Below are 21,298 nucleotides of genomic sequence, written 5' to 3'. Positions count from 1 at the left end.
GAAAAATATTGCGTTGAAATATACCCATGACCCTGAGGATGTCAGGATTAAACAATTACTGAATAATTGTTTTACTGTTCCATCTGTTGCGGCTCATTTCGCTAGAGAGAAAAATTCGTGGAAACCGACTCGATTTGATTTTCTAGATGATATAACATCCAGTTATGTCGAATACGGACACGGTGGATTTTGGAATGCTAAATACGATTATAAGGATGTTATTTCGGTTGATATGGTTGCATGTTATCTCGGAAGTTTTTTGGAATGGGGGAATGTTCGAAATATTTTAACAGATTTGGACATCCAACCCATAAAATGACCAGAGTATAAAAAAATGGACCTCTACCAGATTTTGAATTGGCTGGATTTGCTTGTATCGAGTGATTTAAGTTTGCCAAAGATCTCCATATGATTTGTTATGTCTGGTTTGGCAAACACTTTTCAGAGAAAATGTGGGCACCAATAGTATTATTACGATATATGCTTGATTTAAAACTATTGAGATTGTTGGTTATAAGTGAAGGAATTATATCATATAGGTCGCAGAAACAAGTTTGGTTACCACAACAAAAGAAATTATTCTGATGATGAGAACCCTGATATGACCGATTTTGAAAATAAAATCGCAAAAGATCCTGGCAGAAAAATAATGGGTAAATTCACCTAAGGAGGATCATATGATCATAAACAACATTGCATAAGATTAATTATAGATGATGCTGAACTAGATTTTATAATTGCTGATAAAACGAAGAAAAATAAGTTTATAAGTCGCAGTAATGTTAACTTATCGGACGGAAGTAAATTAGGTACAATTATTAGTTACACCGCAGTTTAGTCATTTGAGATCTTTAATCCTCGAGTACGTTTCGATAAATTTATTATCGATGGTGAACAGATTTTCTAAATTTGCCGTTAGACTCGCCACAGATTCATTCTATGTCAATAATTATACAGGACTGCTAGAACAGCTACCTACTGGCTCAGATGCATCATTGGGCGAATGGAGAATACAATAAGAAAAGTTATTTAGTTATTCTGAATCTGCCAACGTTGAAATCAAAGATATTTATTAGAAAAATAATAGACCGCTCCGGTGGCCTAGTGGTTTGAGTGTCCGCCTCGGATGCGGGAGGTCACGAGTTCGAACCCCGGCTGAGTCATACCAAAGACTTACAAAAATGGTACTACTAACAGCTTCCTCGCTTGGCGCTCAGCATTAAGAGGTTAATGTTAGGACTGGTCGACCTGGTGTCAGGATAATGTGACTGGGTGGGACATCATACTACATGTCTGCGGCATGATGCCCCAGTGCTAGACATCACTATAAACTGTCACACTGCAGACATCGTAGCGAAATGACTGAAAAATTGTTAAAGCTACGTTAAAAATCTAAATCACACACACACACACACACACACACACACACACACACACACAAAGACACACACAAATAATAAAATATCAAAATTGTCATCAGCACCATCTGTATATGATCCTATGGCTAAACAATACTGTCTATCTCAACGGACCTGGAAGTTCTGGGAAAACAACACGTGTGATCGAATTATTTCGTCACAGTCGTGTTGACATGATTGTTTTAACACAGACACAGAGACTAGCCAGAGAAATAAACGAACGATAGAAAATCTTGTACTTTTCGCAGCTTTTTCAATGGAAAGGAGACGCATGGAATCCTGAACGAATGGGTGAATAACATATTCCAAGGATTATTATTTTGGAGGAGATATGTACAGTGTCACTAGAAACACCAAAAATATTTATTGATTTGCTATTGTTGAAGAATACTGCTATAATAATGTGTGACGATCATGGTCAAGCACCACCTTTTGTTGGATTGTCTCCACATGAATGGCTGAAATAACTTGTGTATTATTATGAAGAAATAACGGAAGTTCGTAGAGCGCTTGATCCAGAATTAAGAGAGATTAAGAAATTAATCAGACTACAATCAAATAAAATTCAATGTGAAATAATGCGAGAAATAATTTCAGAAACTCCTATAAACAATTTTTGGAATTTATGGAAACCAAGGGATTTGATAGTTGCAATAGAAAGATTATTTTTGTTACAAAAAGAAAGATTTTCCAATCTGCCTGTACCATTGTGTTATCGACCAGCAGATATGCGACGAGAAAATATTGAAGCTGAAATTCCAGGATCGTTAGAAAAACAAAATCGTGTACTAAATGATATTGTTTTGGTTCCTGTCAGTGTTGTTGAGAGCGCCTTAACGCCTGACGGAACCAGGGACAAAACTCCATGGACGCTAGGTTATGCTATAACGATTCATTCGTCACAAGGATTAACCATTTCTGATACAAATATTTGGATCGTCGATGATCGTATCGAATGGTCAAACTTTGTATTTTTCGCAGTGTCTCGAGTCAGAAGAATATCTCAGCTGCGGTGAATTGTCACAGACGTTACAGAAAATAATAATCAAACTCAGGAAACTATCGAAGATATAGCAAAAAATAGTTATTAACAATGTGACAAAAATTAAAATAAACGCGACTTTAATCTCGATGCTGAATTTATAATGACATTGAAACAACGACAGAATAATCATTGTGAGAGCTGCAACACAGTAATGGAACAATATTCTTAATAATCCAAGACAAATTACCGTAGACAGAATTAATGGTAATTTTGGTCATACACGCGAAAATGTAATGCTGACCTGTCTTGAGTGTAATCGACGTAGGGGTGCTGACACTTGTGCTAGTTTACAAAAGTGAATGCGATGATAACTGTGTGTCTTCAGGAATTACATGAAATTGTTCACGTACAAATCCACGTTGAGGAGCAGTTGAAAGTCTATAGATTGCATGTCTACCCATAGAATCAGTCGCTCTTTGTTCACCGTATTCATATAAATATATTACAGTAACATTATCTAATACTGGTTGTTTTGAAAACTCATGTCATTGGATTGGTATAGGTTTTTTGTAATCGCATTAATATGTTTCATGGCAGTTGTTCGCGTAATTTCATTATTTAACGCAGTTATCATACTAATCTTGCAATCCATTCGCGGAATCTTATATCGTTCTGAATTATTTCCTTCGCATATTGATATCCAAATAACCGCTCAGCAAGTGTTCTATTAAATCGTTCAACAATTGCCTAATCACGATGAATTGCAGTATGTCCTCGTCTGATTTTGACATTATGTTTTTTCATCAACGAAGATACTGCACCAATAAATTTCTTGCCAGGATCAACTTGTAATAGTTGTGGCCATTGTAGATCACTTTCTGGTCCAAATCTTTGTTGAAAAATTCGTTCAAAAGCAGACGCAACTTCAGTTGCTGTTTTATTTGATACCGGCTCTGCTTCCTTACATCTGCTAGCACCGTCAACGACAGTTCACGCCTAATTGTATGTTAATTGACGTCTTCCAATCTTAATAGTATCATGTGGTAAATATAAAATATCTGCTTTTTGAACTTCATTAGGAGTGCTGACATCAAAATGTGCATGCTGAATTTGTTTATGTGGTGGTAGTTAATTTGCCAAATTGCCTTTCGTACTAACTATACTGTAGCAACAGAGCGTGTAACATTTGCTGTATCAGCGAGTTTACTAATAGCTGCTCTACCTTTCCAATATCCTCTTGAGCTATAATAAATCGATTTAATTATGTTTTAATAATCGGTTGAACAATTACCAGTTCCGAATCATAATTTACCTTTCATTGCAGAATTTACCGACCAATTAGTTAATGATTCTCTGAAAGATTATTTTTTTATTAATTTAATGCATGAATCAACTTCACATCTGCAATATGTCTTTGTTGTAAATCTTTACTTTTATAAGCTACATCATGAATATGACACGCTTTATCAGTGGCGTTTAAAGGATATTATCCCGGTCTTGGATGATCTTGTTCATCAAGTCAGTACCTAGTCGGGTAGCAGGACCGCAATAATTATATCCAGGAAGGTGTTTGTCTCCAGGGTATTTAGCCCATGGAGTTCCTGGTAGTTTTCCTAATGAAGTAGCGATATCGCCATCGCCAGTAATTTTATTACTGGTATAAATACATTTATATTTTTGTACCACATTTTACACATTTACCTGGAAGTGCACGCTTTTCATGTTTTGTTATTATTGTTGTTAGTCCACGCGTGGATGTAAATGCTCTACATCGAAAACAATATAGATCCATATTATTTATTATATTTCTACAACATTGATGTCATTGATTTCTCAGCGACACGAAAGCAAGAGCCAATCAAACATCATCCAGCGCTACCAAATTCTATCAGCATGATAATAATAAGTCCATCTGGGTCTGGTAAAATGCAATTTTTACTTAATTTGATAATGAGACGGCTCAAGTGGGATAAATAATATTTAGTAGCTCCATCTGTAGATGATCAGAGATTCTACGATGTACTTAAAGATTTTAATGAAGACGCAAAATTGTTAAATGAAGATAGCGATGACATTATTAATTTTATAACTGATATTGATGAAGCACCATCCGCAGACGACCTTGATGGATTTATTAATAATTTAGTTGTATACGATGATGTGATGATGTACAAACAATGAAATCCAGCTCGGATATTTTCTCGAGGCAGACATAAAAATACTGATGTGATTTATGTTACTCAGCGATATGCACAATTACCTAAAGTGATCAGAGATAACTGCAATATTTTAGTGATATGTAACGGAGTTGATACACATACTGTTCGAAATATTCATCAGACTTGGTGTAGTGAAGATATGGACATGATTAGATTTAAAAACTGTTTCTCAAAAGCACAAATTACTCCGCACGGATTTATAACAATAAATGTACATGATCCTCGATCACGATATCGTATATGTCTTGAGAAAATATTTGGTTGAAAGATTGATTTCATTACTGACACATTTGTAGCAGCAGAGAGGGTGCGACCTCAATGAAATGTCCCTCGGTAAGCGAAAACACACAAATTTAGAAAAACACGAAGGACAACGATAAAGTAACAAAAAATCTAACCCAATTAGAGAAACTCTCGGTATGTTAGAGGCCTTGATTTGGCGTTATTGACCTTTTTTCATTTTCGTAGGAAGCCTAATTATTTCAAAAGTGACGTTCTAGCAAGTGGTCTGTTCACCCTCTCTGCTGCTGCAGTGTAAGAAATATAGGATACATGAGTTTATGATTTCCTCTCTCTCTCTCTCTCTCTCTTCTTTATCTTAAACATGCCACTTTTCATTATTACCAATATTCTAGAACATCACACTCATGATTAATTAAACATGAATGGTTAACTTAAATATTTAAAAATATTTGGCTCTCTCTGTGTGGGCCACTCATGGGCTAGAATCTGAATATAAAAGGATTATTCCAGTAAGTGCTAAGCTGATCCCAGCTCAGTGTAAAAGACTTATTATCAGTGAGTATTAGGCTAAACCAAGCATTATAGTGTATTCTGGGCTCATACCAGCTTAAGTAGAATTGGTGCTAGGTTCATCCCAGCTCAGTGTAAAAGACTGATTCCCAGTGAGTGCTAGGCTGATCACAGCATTATTGTGTATTCTGGGTTGATCCCAGCTTAAGTAGAATTGGTGGTAGGCTGATCTCAGCTCAATGTAAAAAGCTGATTCCCAATCGGTACTAAGCTGATACCAGCATTACAGTGTACTCTGGGCTGAGGTGAACTCTGATGAAGCTCGTAAAACATGATGAAGACCATCGTCCAAAAGTCCTAATTAGATGGTCATCCATACCAACTGCAGCTGCAGTTGCGGCTGCTCCAATATCAAACGAATGATCAGAAACGTTTTGCTCATTATAGCCCATGCATGCCTGCTGGAGCTTCAAGTAGGACAGAAAAGTTCCCTATTAAGCTGACGGCGAATGGAATCCACAAATAAAGGAGCATTTGCCCAATGACCTCAACGAAAGTACCATGCCGCCACTGACTCCAATACTGCTCCATATAGGACACGGGACACAACTGTAAGTTCTGAAAGAATTAAATCTCGACACCAGGTCGAAATTGGTCCATTTTTGAACATGGCAAGGTCAGTATAGATATAGATTTGTCTGTTGAAAATGTCACATCTCAAATCCTCAGGTAGTTGCCTCAAGAAATACTCTGCAATGATCGAACTGTGAATTCACCACACCGCAAGAATCTAGAAAATGCCACCAGACACATAAATTGGAGCGACAAATACACATCTGGTGAAAATATTCCCTAACTTAACATATCCGACAACTGTACCACCATCCTGTATTAATAGAAAATCTGGGCTAACTATTTGAAATGTTGTTCCGTTTTATCCCACGAAGTATACACTGCAGTCTGTCCGAGTCCTGGAAAGGGTTACTATGCCCAATCTGTAGGTAATGGAATCGTGCAAGGTACGGCTTGATTGTGGAATACTGCAGCTGCAGCCTGGTGTGACAGTATGTGACGAAATAAATGAAACCATATTCTGAATGTACGGGCGGCAAAGAGTAAGCATGTACAACAACGCCTGACATGGCCAAACAATTCACCAAACACTGGAAGCCAGTTCTGTAGACTGACCTAGTATTATTGGACACTGATAAACACTACAAGTCCTGCACACATTGTGTCAAAATAGCACCAACTCTGAAACCGGGGGCATACAGAGTCAATCAAGGAGCGAAATACTTTCAGATAACGTAGCCAGAGTATTTTGCAGTGCCAATACAGTCTTCGACAACTGGGTCACTGTCGAAACATTAGGATGTGTTGAAGACAATTCCGGTTGCTCATGGGTGAAACTATCCGTTCCAAGAACTGGTTGATTATCATTAACACAGTTGCTGCTGTATTCCCTGAACAAACGAATTGATGAGATTTCGTTAATCCCAGGCTGAAATGAATGCCTCGGCTAGAAAATTCTTGTCTAAGTTTGGCAGAGAACAGTTCTCTAGTAATGTCACGTTATGACTGGCCGTTGATGACGAGCAATAGGTTCGACTCGATTTTTACGGAGCAAAATCAGGAAGATGAGCAGAAAGTCTAGTTTGAACGATACAGAAAACCACCAGATTAAAAATCCAGCACATATCCATAACAAAAAGTTTGATGCCGAGACACTAAATCCATTGTCTGTACCTTTGAAAAGCCAGAGAAGTGAAACTCTTCATCTGTACCTTTGAAAACCAGAAAAGTCACTGATCACATGCAACTCTATATGATCAGGCAAATGTTACGTAAGATGATATAATCTGGTTGGCTCTTTGAATTATGCTGTCAATGCCAACCAACAGGAATAGTTCTGCTCATCTCCCCATGTGATCCTCCAACTAGTCACACGAAGACAGCAAGTAAGAGGCTAATAACAGTTTCTTGAAAAATTCCCTGTCTGCTTATCAGTTTCAAGGTACATGTACAACACCCCTAGTCAAGTGTTAACCACTGACTAAACTTTATAATTTGACATTGCATCATCTTGCCACACCACCAATTCATCCCTTAATGATCATTATCAGACAAGCCCCATTGCAACACTGGCAATGTGTACCTAAACTAACTCAAAATCACCAAGTTGTGCATAAACTAAAAATAAATAAATTATCATTTGTTGCTTTTGGTTTAACGCCATTTCTCGGTGTATGATAGGCGATACAAGGCGGCCGGTATAATTAGTTGAAGAGGAAGTTGGGAAAATCCCGGTCAAAACCATCATGACACGGGAAAGTACTGGTAGCTTTCTCACATACCCACATTGCCGAGGCCGTACAAAAGCTAACTACCAAATAAAATCAACTCAATCGGCTTTTGTAATAAAATGGTAATCACTTGACGTATCACCTACAGTTCGAATAATAATATTTCAGAGATTTGGTACTATACTCGTCACTCACAGCCAATACAAAACGTTTGCCACAATCGTTGATATCAGATCACAGCAAACAGATAAATGTCTTGAGACCCTTTGGTATAGATTACTTTAATTAGTACTTTGGGGCCTCTGCTATCCGTATTTCAAACTCGTCTGGATTTGGATGTGTCATGTCCTTAAACATTTATATACAAACTCTGTAGTTTGAAATATTGATCTTTAATCCATTCTTCTGTACTTGACCAGGTAGAATAATGGAAGTGTATCTGTTCTTTTGATGATTACTTACCAGCTTTTGGGGGTTGACTTGGATTATTACCCATGTTGATTTGTCATACGATATGCCACATCACAGACCAATGCTGTCCGACTCCGTTCAACCTGTGCAATAGATACGCATTGAAGTATTGAAAAATATTTAGATAGATATAGCTTACCAGCGATGTATACAGTATGCTCTATAGCGTTTACCGAACCACTTATATCATGTAAAGAAGTCGAGTGTAATAAACAGTTATCCAAAGAAATATACTCGTTTATTTAAGAAGATGGTCATATAGTTCTATCCATTTCAATATTGCAAGCGGCATATAGATGTATACATAGGTATGTAGATTGCTTAGCATGATTCTCGCGTAACGAAATAATTCGTGAAAATGTACAAAGCTATAAATGATGAGATCGTACTTTACATATTTCAAACAATTATTTTTGCTACATTTGTACAAGACCAAGACACCGTGGACGGTAGTTAAAACTCCATGAATTACAAAACAGAAAATAAAGCTGTCAGAGAATAGCAAACCGGGTCGGTTACCATGTTTTTATGAACAGAATCTAAATAGAAGTAGGTTATGGCAACTTAAAGAGAAAACCCGGCTTTCAAACGTGTCATCATTGCACAATTTATAATTAAATTCTATGCTATTGTACTAATTTTCCAAGCTATGGCCAACCAAAAAGAAGATAAGGATCGACACTTAATTGTCTAATGGTGGCAACATGGTTGGTCTCTTCGGGGGAAAAATGAATTTATTCCATTTCTCTTCCACTGATAATATTTGGGATGCACACGTTCGATTGGAGCATCTTCGGCTATTTTTGGGTGTCGTAAAAGTAATTTTGAGGCAAATCATACATTTAAATCTTAGTTTATTCGGATTGCTTCGGTTTTTCATACTGTTAGGAATCAGATCACAATTAATTGTTCCGGTTCAGTATCCACGAATTTAGTCCCAGTCTATTTTTGGAGCATTTGTTCCTGTCTCCTGTTGGTGGTGATACAAGAGTCAGATTTAGGCATTCTTGTATCGATTTAAAGGCACTTGTTTATTCCTTAGTATATGAGCTTATGATGTGGTTGTCTATGTGTGTTTCGGCGACAGTGTAAAGTGAGTAATAAGGTCTTGTTGATGATCCGGAAGTGAAATGTGTGTTCCATTGCACGCTGGTTCATTTACACTCCAGTCTCTCAAAAAAATGCTGGTGAAGCTATGACAAGAACTTCACCGTGAAGTCATCTTTGAAAGTATTTTAGATTAGCATATGATATGTATTGACTGTCACACAGTGGAACGTTCAGTACTGAGAAACAAATGTAGAGAATATATAGTAAAATTAATTGTATTCTGTTTCCATTTGGTCGAATATAGGACTGACGGAGAAGTTGCAAATGAAACAATAGTTGGATGAATTCGCAACTAATCGGACAAACCCGGTTTCGTAAATAGACGTGGTAGTCCGGATGGTAGGTATCAGCATACATCGGAAGTATGATCGGTAGAACTGACTTTGAAGTTTCACAGGATACACGTTTTCATCCGAGTCGACATTCCTCAAAATGCTTCTATATTTTTGCAATTAGTAACTTTTGAAAATTATATTTATGAAGATGGCTATTAAGTAAATAAGATTTCTTGATTCTTCTTCAGACATGATTGATACAAAATCCATATACAATCCACTTGTCTCAGTCGAAATCTTATAAGTATCGGTCACTGAATAAAATATTAAAAGAAAAAATCTATTTCACTCTTTCTCTGTTATTGCTGTATATACTATTTGCCCTGCAAACATCAATTATGATTACATATGGCAAACAAATAGAAGTCCGAGTGATGAATAAACAGAACTTGCAGCGAGCAATAAACTCCTTGGTTAAACCTAACGATAGTATATCAGCTACAAAGGTTATTTTATTACAAAGCAAACCAACCCCGGAAACTGACTACGGTATCTTTTAAGTGTACCGAATTTTTCTTACGAAGTCGGCCGACATAAGGAAGCCAAGTTTGGTTCCTTTTGGATTCTTTTAAGCATGCCGATTTCTTATTTTCATAAAGTCTGACGACATTGTGAAGCCTGCAATGGTTTCTTTTTACCTGTTTTAACGGGATTTTTAAAAATAAATTGAAACAATGGAATAGTCTTGAAAGCGACACAATCTAGTGCGTCGTGCACGCATATCGATGTAAGGCTAAACAGTAAATTAGTTTTCAGTAGTTTCATCTAAATGTTCCCTATCCAAAGTTTATAGTATTTTATTTTTCGACAACAAGAAGCATTTACTTCGTCTTGCGAGGACAAATGTACGTCATTTCCCGCTGGCGTCCTCTATAGGTGGAAAATCGTAGCTAAGGGGAAGTAACAGCGTTGTATACTTCTGTTTCAAATAATTAAGTAATTTCGTCTTTACACTTGATAATTTGTTTTGTTCTTTTTGTGCGAGTACAACTATTTTTAATCATGTTATGCAAATCTGATGTAAAAAGAAAAATGTAGGTGTATGGCCGGTAACCTCTAACGTCCTGGCAACGGAAATTAAATTCTGCGCATGCCCATTTTGTATGGGGCAAAAAAGAACCCACACAAAAACAAGCAAGTGAATTCAAATATCTACTAAAACGAGCCATTACGCGAAAGCTTGGCCTGAAAAGAGCAAATATAGGTATTATAAAATGTTGTCTAGCCTTGGATTTGACAATCCTGAGTTTTCTATTCTTGTAACAAGATAACCGGGTGGGATTTCGGATTTACAATATAACACTTTTGATGGTGATACAAATACAATGTTTAATGACGAATGACTTGAATGAGAAAATAATTATGATTAATACGTGCGTATAATATCCAAATATTGGATCAAACATAATCCGCACGAACTAAATAATGAAAATACAAATAAATGACCTTACACGGTACAAGGACAAGGGGTGAATGATTCACAGGGATTTCACAACGAAAGAATCATGTGTTTTACTCTAATAGTAAAACGGTGGTGTTTTACTCATATAGTGAATATCTATTCACTCACATAGTGAAAATGACAAAAACGAAGGGACAGATGTACAAAATATCTTTACAGTCCCAAAAACACACTGGGTATTACAAACCCCAAAGATCAGCCCACGGCTAAAAGATTATATGTATGGAGTTACACACTCCGTCACCAGCACACTTGTCTACTAGTCACACTGGTCTATCAAGCAGTCAGTATTCCAGGTTGGTCAATCAAGCAATCAGCACCAGTCAATCTCCGCAAGCAACACCTGATCACCTGCTACTCGACCAGCAACACTGTTTACTCAGCTCTACGGCTGCTGTGGTTCAGCTTCACAGCTGCTATGGTCAACTTCTATGGTTAGCTCTGCAGCTGGTACCACGTCGACTCTGATCACTCTGATAACTCTGATCACTCAGGTCAGCTATACAGCTGCGACTCCGATCACTCTGGTCACTCCAATCAGCTATACAGTCGCGACTTCGATCACTCTGGTCAGCTATAAATACATCCAACACCGCGTAATATGCATGACACGGGCATATACGATAAAACGTAATGACGTTATATACGGTAAGGTATACATATTAGCGGCACAATAATTACAAAACAATACACAAGTTCAGAACTGAACCTAACCGTGCCCCATAAGAATCCTACGGTACTAAACGTTTCTTAAAATGCAACTTTATATATATTGCTAACATAAATCTCTTGCTAAGTCACAAACAAGGATATAAAATATTTGCATGATACTACGTTAGCCGAAACTACATAAAATATATACAAAAATAAACGTGGTAGTACAATAGTTATAACTTATACACAATAAATTAATACTCGCATACCTCTACAGCTAAAGATGTGCAAGTCCTCAAAGTATTTGCTGACATCTCTCATTTCTCCCTAGCATAAAACTGGTTTTAAGTCAAGAGGTGACACCTTAGCTTTCCAAATGTGTGTGTTTTGCATTGTTTCCCTGCCCACCCATGACAGATGTGTAGTGTTAATGTAAAAAAGTAATAGTGCTAAATAAGTAGTTTTTGTCAGGTTTGATCTTGGTTCTGTTCTATCAATTTATTTTTTCAGTTATCCCTTCTGCTGGGTCCCGGTCTGTACTTACGCCCCATGGAGCTCGTTAATTGCTCAAAACAAGTTTCTCTGGGAATTCACTCGGGAAGCTGGACTAACATGCCGGCGGAGTTTCTGGTTGGGAGGACTCTTTACTCCTAACCGCTCCCTAAAACCAATCACAATAGGATTATCCGTGGACATAGTCCTCGTGGATTATTCTCTTACAGCTTCCATTCCTAGACCCTGCAGGCTTGAACTTGGATTCATACTCCCCTTGTCACCGTTTAGGGACAAGGTTTCCGCTCCCTGTTAAGGTTTGTTTGTTTTTTGTGACTTTTTCCAAAGTCGAATTTTGTCCTCTGTTAGGTGGTGTATATGCATTGTGAAGTTGCGCCCCAGTTTTGTGAGAAGACTGGCACTATCTAGATCTTGGTTTGGGTTATAGTCTATCTATAATCTGTTTAAAATGGGAAAGTAGTTTCTTTAGTGTAGTAAATACATAAATTAAAATTTTGAGATCAATACAAAATGTTCTGAGCAGTTTTTAAAGTCAAAATGATTATATAGTAATATTAAAATAATGTGTCTAATAACATGCGTGCTTGTTTGGTGTTTGCATGTCTGCGATTAGATTATTAGAAGTGTGGAAGATAGAAAAAAAGAGTGAGAGAAATGGCAAAATGCATATTACATTCATTCTGTATGCATGCTGTTTTTTTTTTTGGTTCCTTTTCTGTTTCGTTGTTAACTTGTGCAAGGTCATTTTTGTGGGTTATACTGTTGTCTCAGCACTTGAGTAATTTGGTGCTCTATTTCCTGTTTCAGAGACCTTTTTTCTTCGCTTCGTTTATAATAATTTATGTCCTGTTTGTTTTGTATTGCTTATGTACATTTCCATCCTCCGTTCCGTTATATTCCATGGGTTTACTAATCGTGTTCTTGGAAGTATTCGATTCTTCCCATCGAAAGCACTTCGCACGTGCGGCATAGGATGAACCGAACTCACTATTTCCAAATCTTTGTAGAATATACATAAACCACCCTCGGGTATCGTTGTATACAAAAAAAAAAAAAGAAACCCGAGTAAATGTATTTAATACATAAAAGGATTTATACGATTCCGTGACATTATGGTTGATTTAACCCTTGCAACTGATCAAATATGTCAGTCGACAGTCATCATAAAGTTTAAATCTGAGAATAGCACCAGTTCCATTATTTGTTACACCACCCAAACTCCCCACCACTTTTTTATAATAAAGAGGTATGATGCCCAATAGAGGTGAATCATATTTATCATTAAATCTTGTCCTTCCCTGTACAAACCCTATCAACTATGAGTGCGTGCTCAACTTAAAATGGTCCTTGCACGTTATTTATTTGTTATATTTATACATTGGGACCATTACTTGCTGAGCGTTGTTGCCCATAATGGATAAAGTTTCTAATGACTTAGCTTAATGGAATGTATTTATTGCAAATGCAAATATTATTCAGAAATTTAGGTTGAGTATTGACTTCAAGTGTGATTTGTTTACATGCAAATCAATCGAAAGGTGCACATTCACGTAATTTCAAAGTGTAAATCCGGCATATTGTATGATGTGCAAAAGCTATAATAACAGACGTTCAACCTTAGCTTTACTTTAGTTTATATCATAATCTTCAAAACAAATTGTACCATGTTAGCATATACTGGAACGGAATGTACTCTACCCCTTTAGTACATCATTCCAACATTGATTCATTGAAAACATATGTATGCAATATATATATATATATATATATATATATATATATATATATATATATATATATAGAGAGAGAGAGAGAGAGAGAGAGAGAGAGAGAGAGAGAGAGAGAGAGAGAGAGAAATTATGTTTGATATACATATCAGCATAATATCAAGCCTGACAGTACACATTTATAGTGCTACATTCAACCTATAAGACATTAAGCACACAAACATAGTATCTGGTTTCTCTCTTTCTCCACATCAACTATACCACTCAAAAAGCTTTACGTGTTCATACTGAGAACAGCAGCGTCTCACTGATCTATTAGCTCCCTTCTAGTGACTGATGCAAGTCAGTCCTCCTAATGTTTATACTTCTACAAAACTTCAATATCTACTAACCAACATACAGATTTGTTTCCCTTCTTTTCACAGTTGCTATACAAGTTCATATTCGACTAATATGTAACTTTTATACAGTTCACTAGATTATACTAAATCAAGATCAGATTCATTGGGCTATCCATGGACTGCTGGAGTAAATTATATACTTCATATTGATGTCGAAATATTCTAGTCTTCCGCAGGCTACGAATAGGTTAAGAAATCATGTGCCTATAATATATGTTTTTCTTTCAACATCAGAAATTCATGGCTTCACCGTTTAATTTGTCCTGACATCTTAAATCTTGCTCCACTTTCACCAAATATTTCAACTTTAACTGCGAATGAAAATTGTTTCATGAAGGTAGTCTACTAACTTAATGGAAATATTTGTATCGATAACACCCTGGACAATTGTCGTTGTTGGCAATACTTATGACTGACGCAGCATGTTTGCTGAGTTTTCAGACAACTAAGTTGAGAATAAGGGGTTTAGTATTATAATTACAACTGAGATGTCAAATACGAGAGCTGTGTTACAGCTGAGATGTCACATGCAAGCGTTATATTACAAATGAGATGTCAAATACAGGAGTTATATTACAACTGAGATGTCAAATACGAGAGCTGTGTTACAGCTGAGATGTCACATGCAAGAGTTATATTACAAATGAGATGTCAAATACGAGAGCTGTGTTACAGCTGAGATGTCACATGCAAGAGTTATATTACAAATGAGATGTCAAATACGAGAGCTGTGTTACAGCTGAGATGTCACATGCAAGAGTTATATTACAAATAAGATGTCAAATACGAGAGCTGTGTTACAGCTGAGATGTCAAATGCACTAGTATAAATCTCAAGCTGTACACTAAAAATCATGCTACAGCACATTAAACTGTAGTTTCACGAAGATGTGCTATCTTTACCAAAACGAAAGTTTAGTTATTAACCTGAACTTCAACCTCAGTATTAAATTGTTTAATGACCATCTGATAAACTGTCTTAGTCAATGTGCACTGAAGCATTATTTTCATAGCTAATTTCTTTAGAGGCACATACAATTAAACACAGATGGTCCAGATTCTTTAAAATAGTCTAAATGGCTAGTTAGATAGTTACCATACTAAGCTGACTCTGATAATATTTCAGTAAGATTAAAAAGTGCAATAGTTTTGGAATGTATGATAAAATAATTTGAACTAACAAGTCTTTACAAGGTCATAGAAGAAGAAGCTAATACAATCATTATTCAGGAGTGCATTTTCATGTCATTTTTCATTTTTGATACAAAGTGATGCTCACGATGCAAGTGAGCACCGCTTCCTCATGAGTTTTAATAACTTCTCATGAGTTTTAATAACTTCCATTAAATATTATTTTTAATAACCATGGGCAGTTTACACATAATACAATCAGGAATGATATGAAAGGTAATAATAAAAATATATAGCTGTACACAATACCAGGCCTCCTCAACTGATTCTTGACCTCCATACTAAGTAATTTTACAAACTCATCCTAGTAGGAAAAAAATCACCGTGTTACGAACAGCTTAATAAAATTCAAAATAGTTGCCATCAATGTTGTTTGTTGAGATGTTCCATTTGACTGGATGGTTAAACCCAGCATCTCTACCGCTAGAGGGGGCTAGCTCTAGGTCCCAGACATATAAGTCCCGATAAAAGGTAAGTATTTTCATTACAGTCGATATGTCAAAGAAAGAGTTTTAATACTACAGACATGTCAACTGCGAGAGGACAAATCTCAAGTCATGTACTCACAATCAGGCTAAAATGTGTACATCAAGCTGTCATTTGATGAAGTTCTTTCATCATTACTAGAAGGAGAATGTATTTAAGTCTTGGCCCTAACCCCAAACTCGCGCATGCATTTTTCATATCCGAGGTCATTTTTGACAGGCACTCAATTTTGCTTACAATGCAAATATCAACCTTTCTCTAAGTTTTAATTTTAAGAACTCAATCAGCTTCATGAAATTCAAAATTGTTGCGTTCAAAATAGTTGTGTTCCAGGTCATTTCCGAGATACTGCACATAGCTCGATGTTTGATCAAGTGTGTCAACTGTTACAGATGGCTAGCTCTATCTCAAAGAGTTTATCCGTATAGTGCAGTCTAGATACTGATAGCTAGCTCTACTTCAAAGAGTCTATTCGTATTGTGCAATCTAGATATTGAATGTTAGCTTTACTTCAAATGGTCCATTCGTATTGTGCAGTCTAGATACTTACGGCTAGCTTTACTTCAGAGTCTATTCGTATTGTGAAGTCTAGATACAGATGGCTAGCTCTACTTGAAAGAGTCTATTCGTATTGTACAGTCTACATACTGGTGCCTACCTCTACTTCAAAGAGTCTATTCGTATTGTGCAGTCTAGATATAGATGGCTAGCTCTACCTCAGATAGTATATTCGTATTGTGCATTCTAGATACTGATGGCTAGATCTACCTGAAAGAGTATATTGATAGTGTGCAGTCTAGGTACTGAATGCTAGCTCTACTTTAAAGAGACTATTCGTATTGTGCAGTCCAGATACTGATGGCTAGCTCCACCTAAAAGAGTCTATTCGTATTGTGCATTCTATTTACAGATGGCTAGCTATACTTCAAAAAGTCTATTCGTATTTTGCAGTCTAGAAACTAATGACTAGCTATACTTCAAGGAGTCTATTTGTATTGTGCAGTCTAAATATTGAATGCTAGCTCTACTTCAAAGCGTCTATTCGTATAGTGCAGTCTAGATACAGATGGCTAGATCTATCTCAAAGAGTCTATTCGTATTGTGCAGTTCAGATACTAAATGCTAACTCTACTTCAAAGATTATATTCGTTTTATGCAGTCTACATACTGGTGACTAGCTCTACTTCAAAGAGTCTATTCGTATTGTGCTCTTTAGATACTGATAGCTAGCTCTACCTCAAAGAGTCTGTTCGTATTGTGCAGTCTAGTTCTGATGGCTAGCTCTTCCTCAAACAGTCTATTCGTATTGTGCAGTCTAGTTCTATTGGCTAGCTCTACATCAAAGCGTCTATTCGTATTGTGCAGTCCAGATAATAAATGCTAACTCTACTTCAAAGAGTTTGTTCTTATTGTGCAGTCTAGATACTGATGGCTAGATCTATACCAAAGATTCTATTCATATTGTGCAGTCCAGGTACTAAATGCTAACTCTACTTCAAAGAGTTTATTAGTATTGTGCAGTCTAGATACTGAATGTAAGCTCTATTTCATAGAGTCTATTCGTATAATGCAGTCATGATACAGATACCAGCCTCTACTTCAAAGAGTCTATTCTTATTGTGCAGTCTAGATAATATGGGCTAGTTCTCCTTCAAAGAGTCTATTCGTATTGTGCAGTCTAGATACTGATGGCTAACTCTACGTCAAAGAGACTAATCGTATTATGCAGTCCTGATACAGATTGCTAGCTCTAATTCAAAGAGTCTATTCGTATTGTGCAGTGTAGATATCGATGGCTAGCTCTAACTCAAGAGTCTACTAGTATTGTGCAGTCTGGATACTGATGGCTAACTCTACGTCAAAGAGACTAATCGTATTATGCTGTCTAGATAATGATGGCTAGCTCTACCTCAAAGAGTCAATTCGTATTGTGCAGTCTAGATACAGATGGCTAGCTCTACCTCAAAGAGCATATTCGTATTGTGCATTCTACATACTGATGGCTAGCTCTACTACAAAGAGCCTATTCGTATTGTGCATTCTACATACTGATGGCTAGCTCTACTACAAAGAGTCTATTCGTATTGTTCAGTATAGATACTGCTGGCTAGCTCTACTTCATAAAGTCTATTCGTAAAGTGCAGTTTAGTTCTGATGGCTAGCTCTACTTCAAAGAGTCTATTTGTATTGTGGAGTCTAGATACTGAATTCTAGATGTTCTTCAAAGAATCTATTCGTATTGTGCAGTCTACATACTGATGGCTCGCTCTACCTCAAAGAGACTATTTATATTGTGCAGTCTAGATAATATGGGCTAGCTCTACTTCAAAGAGTCTATTTGTATTGTGCAGTCTAGATAATGATGGCTAGCTCTACGTCAAAGAGACTAATCGTATTATGCAGTCTAGATACAGATGGCTAGCTCTACCTCAAAGAGCATATTCGTATTGTGCATTGTACATACTGATGGATAGCTCTACTACAAAGAGTCTATTCGTATTGCGCAGTCTAGATACATATGGCTAGCACTACCTCAAAGGGTGTGTTCATATTGTGCAGTCTGGATACAGATAGTTAGCTCTACTTCCAAGAGTCTATTCGTATTGTACAGTCTAGATACTGATGGCTAGCTCTACTTCATAAAGTCTATTCGTATTGTGCTCTCTAGATACTGATGGCTAGCTCTACCTCAACGTGTATAGTCGTATTGTGCAGTTTAGTTCTGATGGCTAGCTCTACTTCAAAGAGTCTATTCGTTTTGTGAAGTCTACATACTGATGGCTAGCTCTGTTTCAAAGTGTCTATTTGTATTGTGCAGTCTAGATACCGATTAGTAACTACAGGAGGTGTACATGTCTCCAATCAATTGTAAGAACAATATAAAAAAGAGTAGTTAAGTGGGCCACTTTACCGTCAATGGGAATTAGCATTACAAGACCCCTTGGGCAACTCTAGCGTCAAGGGAAATTTAACATGGAGAAAAATCGTGGGCAACTCTAGGGACAATGGGAATTTAACATAGAGTTTGGGTCTGTCTAGGGACAAGGGAAATTAACATGGGGAATAGAGTTTGGGCTTTTGGGATTTTTTTTTTTTTTTTAATTTTTTTAAATTTAAATTTAAATTTAAATTTAAAAAAAGGGGTAGGCAATGGAAAGGCTATCTCTTTTCGAGAAATATGGCTGGCCCTGAAAAGGGCCTTTGGGTTTATGTTAATGTATTCATTAACATAAATGGTACCGCATTGGTCTTCTTCTTGTCCTTAGGCTACGTCTCACTGTTGGTCCGTAAATCAGCACTCTTTTCAGGCATCCTTGTCTTTCTACGTAGATCCTACGTATCCACAGGCTGGTGTTTGTCCTGTGGACAACGGCCCACTTGGATCGGACATACATGGGTATGTCCGTCCGGAACATCATGGAAGACACAAGCGTAGAAGATTGCACATCGGTCCACATCTTGAAGCGACGAGAACAGGTGAATCAATGCACTGAACTGCGCTTATTTATAGGTAGAGGCAGAATTGAAACGGATTGAGTTCATTCACCAATCCAAACACGCGTTACAAAATTCAGTCAGCCCACATCCAATCGGAAGAGAGTAGTCTGTGACGTCAGTTGGTCTATATAGATTCGCTAGCGCTTGTGTGCAGTCAATCTATGCGACAGTGATTCAACATGACGGAAACTCAGAAAACGATCCATTGGGGTGCACCAGCAGGGGAGACTGCCCAAGGAAACCCGGACTTACTTTCAGAAGAGGTACATTGGGATTTTGTGGATTTTCTTACCTCGCAAGAATTTGTTCCGGAACCTTCGTTACCTTCTTCATTACCGCAAGTGGAAAATTTTAGACAGAGACAGAAAGAAGAATTGGAGAAATTTATGCAACGACAAAAGGAAGCGGAACAAGCTTTTCTCCTACAGCAACAGCAACAGCAACAAGAAGAGGTAAGAAAAAAACAACAGCAACAACAGCAAGAAGAAGTAGCAGCAAAGAAACAAGAGGGTGAAAATCAAACGGCTACGGTACTGTTGGACATTTTAGCGGAGTTAAGAAGTCTGAAACAAATGTATCAGACTTCTTTATCACGACCGAAGAGAATACGACCTTCCCGAGCTAAACACGCCAACCCTGTGACTAAGCCTGTCGTACCACCCTTAGTGATTTCAACCCAATCATCAGAAGTAGGCCTTGGCCGTGGCAAAGGCTTAAAGCAGTTAAAGTTGATTGGTTAAACTCACTCCTACACCATAAAGAAAAAGGCCCTTTTCAGGGCCAGCCATATTTCTCGAAAAGAAATACAATTTCAATTTGCCAATAACTCAAAAATAAACCCACCCATTTTACCCTTATAGTACGTGTCTGTGTATGAGTGCGTGAGTGTAGCTTCTTATTTTAAAATCAAAACTCAAAGACACTTACCTTATATCATTCATGTATTCTTTTATCCATTTTTTTACAATCCAATTCACAATTCACCACAGAACACTTTAAAAAGTTCGTACACTTCTTCTTTCTCCTTGTTTAGTCTCTCTGTTTTTTGAATTTCTTCACCGTTTTTTCCTCATTTTCTTCCCTTCTTCTTTTCTTCTCCTGTTTCTTTGCCTCTTTTAAATAGAATTGTCTTCTTTCTTCCTCTTCTTCCTCTGAAGAATCCCTCTCTTCTTCCAAAGAATCCCTCTCTTCTTTTGAAGAATCCTTCTTTTCTTCTGACTCCTCTTGTTTCTTTTTTGGGCAATCTGGAGACCAATGTCCTTTTTCTTTACAATAATAACAGGTATCTTGACTTTTGTCTTTTTTAGCCCCTGTTTTTGTTCTTTTCTGACGGTCTGGACACTCTGAAGACCAATGCCCTTTCTTCTGACAGATATAGCAAGTATCTTGACTTTTATCTCGAAAGGAAGGAGAGTAGTCTGTCGGCTGGTCTGAAGAGAATTTTCTAATGACCCCTCGCAAAGCTCTGACGAAACGTTCCATCTGGGTAGTCTCTTCCATCGTTGTGCTCAGCTTGAGAGTGAAATGAATAGTGAAAGGACAAGACACACACCCTTTTTATATACGCTGGTTTGCCAAGACTATAAATTAGTCTATGGTGTTTAAACTTGAGCCATTTGACGTTTTGCACTCAAGATGAAACGATCCCATTCATTCGAGAAGAAAGAAGAAGAAGAAAGTAAGAGGCAGAAACGTGATCTATCGCCTCGTACCAGGGCTGAAATCTTGGCACAAATTCATGCCAGTGATTTTGAAGAGGACATGAGTGAACCA

At 37.2% G+C, this 21,298-nt stretch overlaps 1 protein-coding gene across 1 annotated transcript in view; it reads right to left on the bottom strand.

Annotated features, from left to right (window-relative positions):
• Nucleotides 1-8,235, bottom strand: part of LOC149785145 (uncharacterized) — a 35,459-nt gene extending 27,224 nt beyond the window's left edge. Inside the window, exon 1 of the mRNA XM_089978930.1 lies at nucleotides 8,141-8,235. Coding sequence (XP_089835056.1) covers nucleotides 8,141-8,174 — 34 coding nt within the window. The 5' untranslated portion in view covers nucleotides 8,175-8,235. The remainder of the gene's footprint in view (nucleotides 1-8,140) is intronic.
• Between the last annotated feature and the right edge of the window lie 13,063 nt (nucleotides 8,236-21,298).

The sequence above is a fragment of the Sinohyriopsis cumingii genome, chromosome 13 (genome assembly GCF_028554795.1).
Source record: "Sinohyriopsis cumingii isolate HCF-2022 chromosome 13, ASM2855479v2, whole genome shotgun sequence".
NCBI lineage: Eukaryota > Metazoa > Mollusca > Bivalvia > Unionida > Unionidae > Sinohyriopsis > Sinohyriopsis cumingii.
This window is presented reverse-complemented; position numbering and strand designations above follow the sequence as displayed.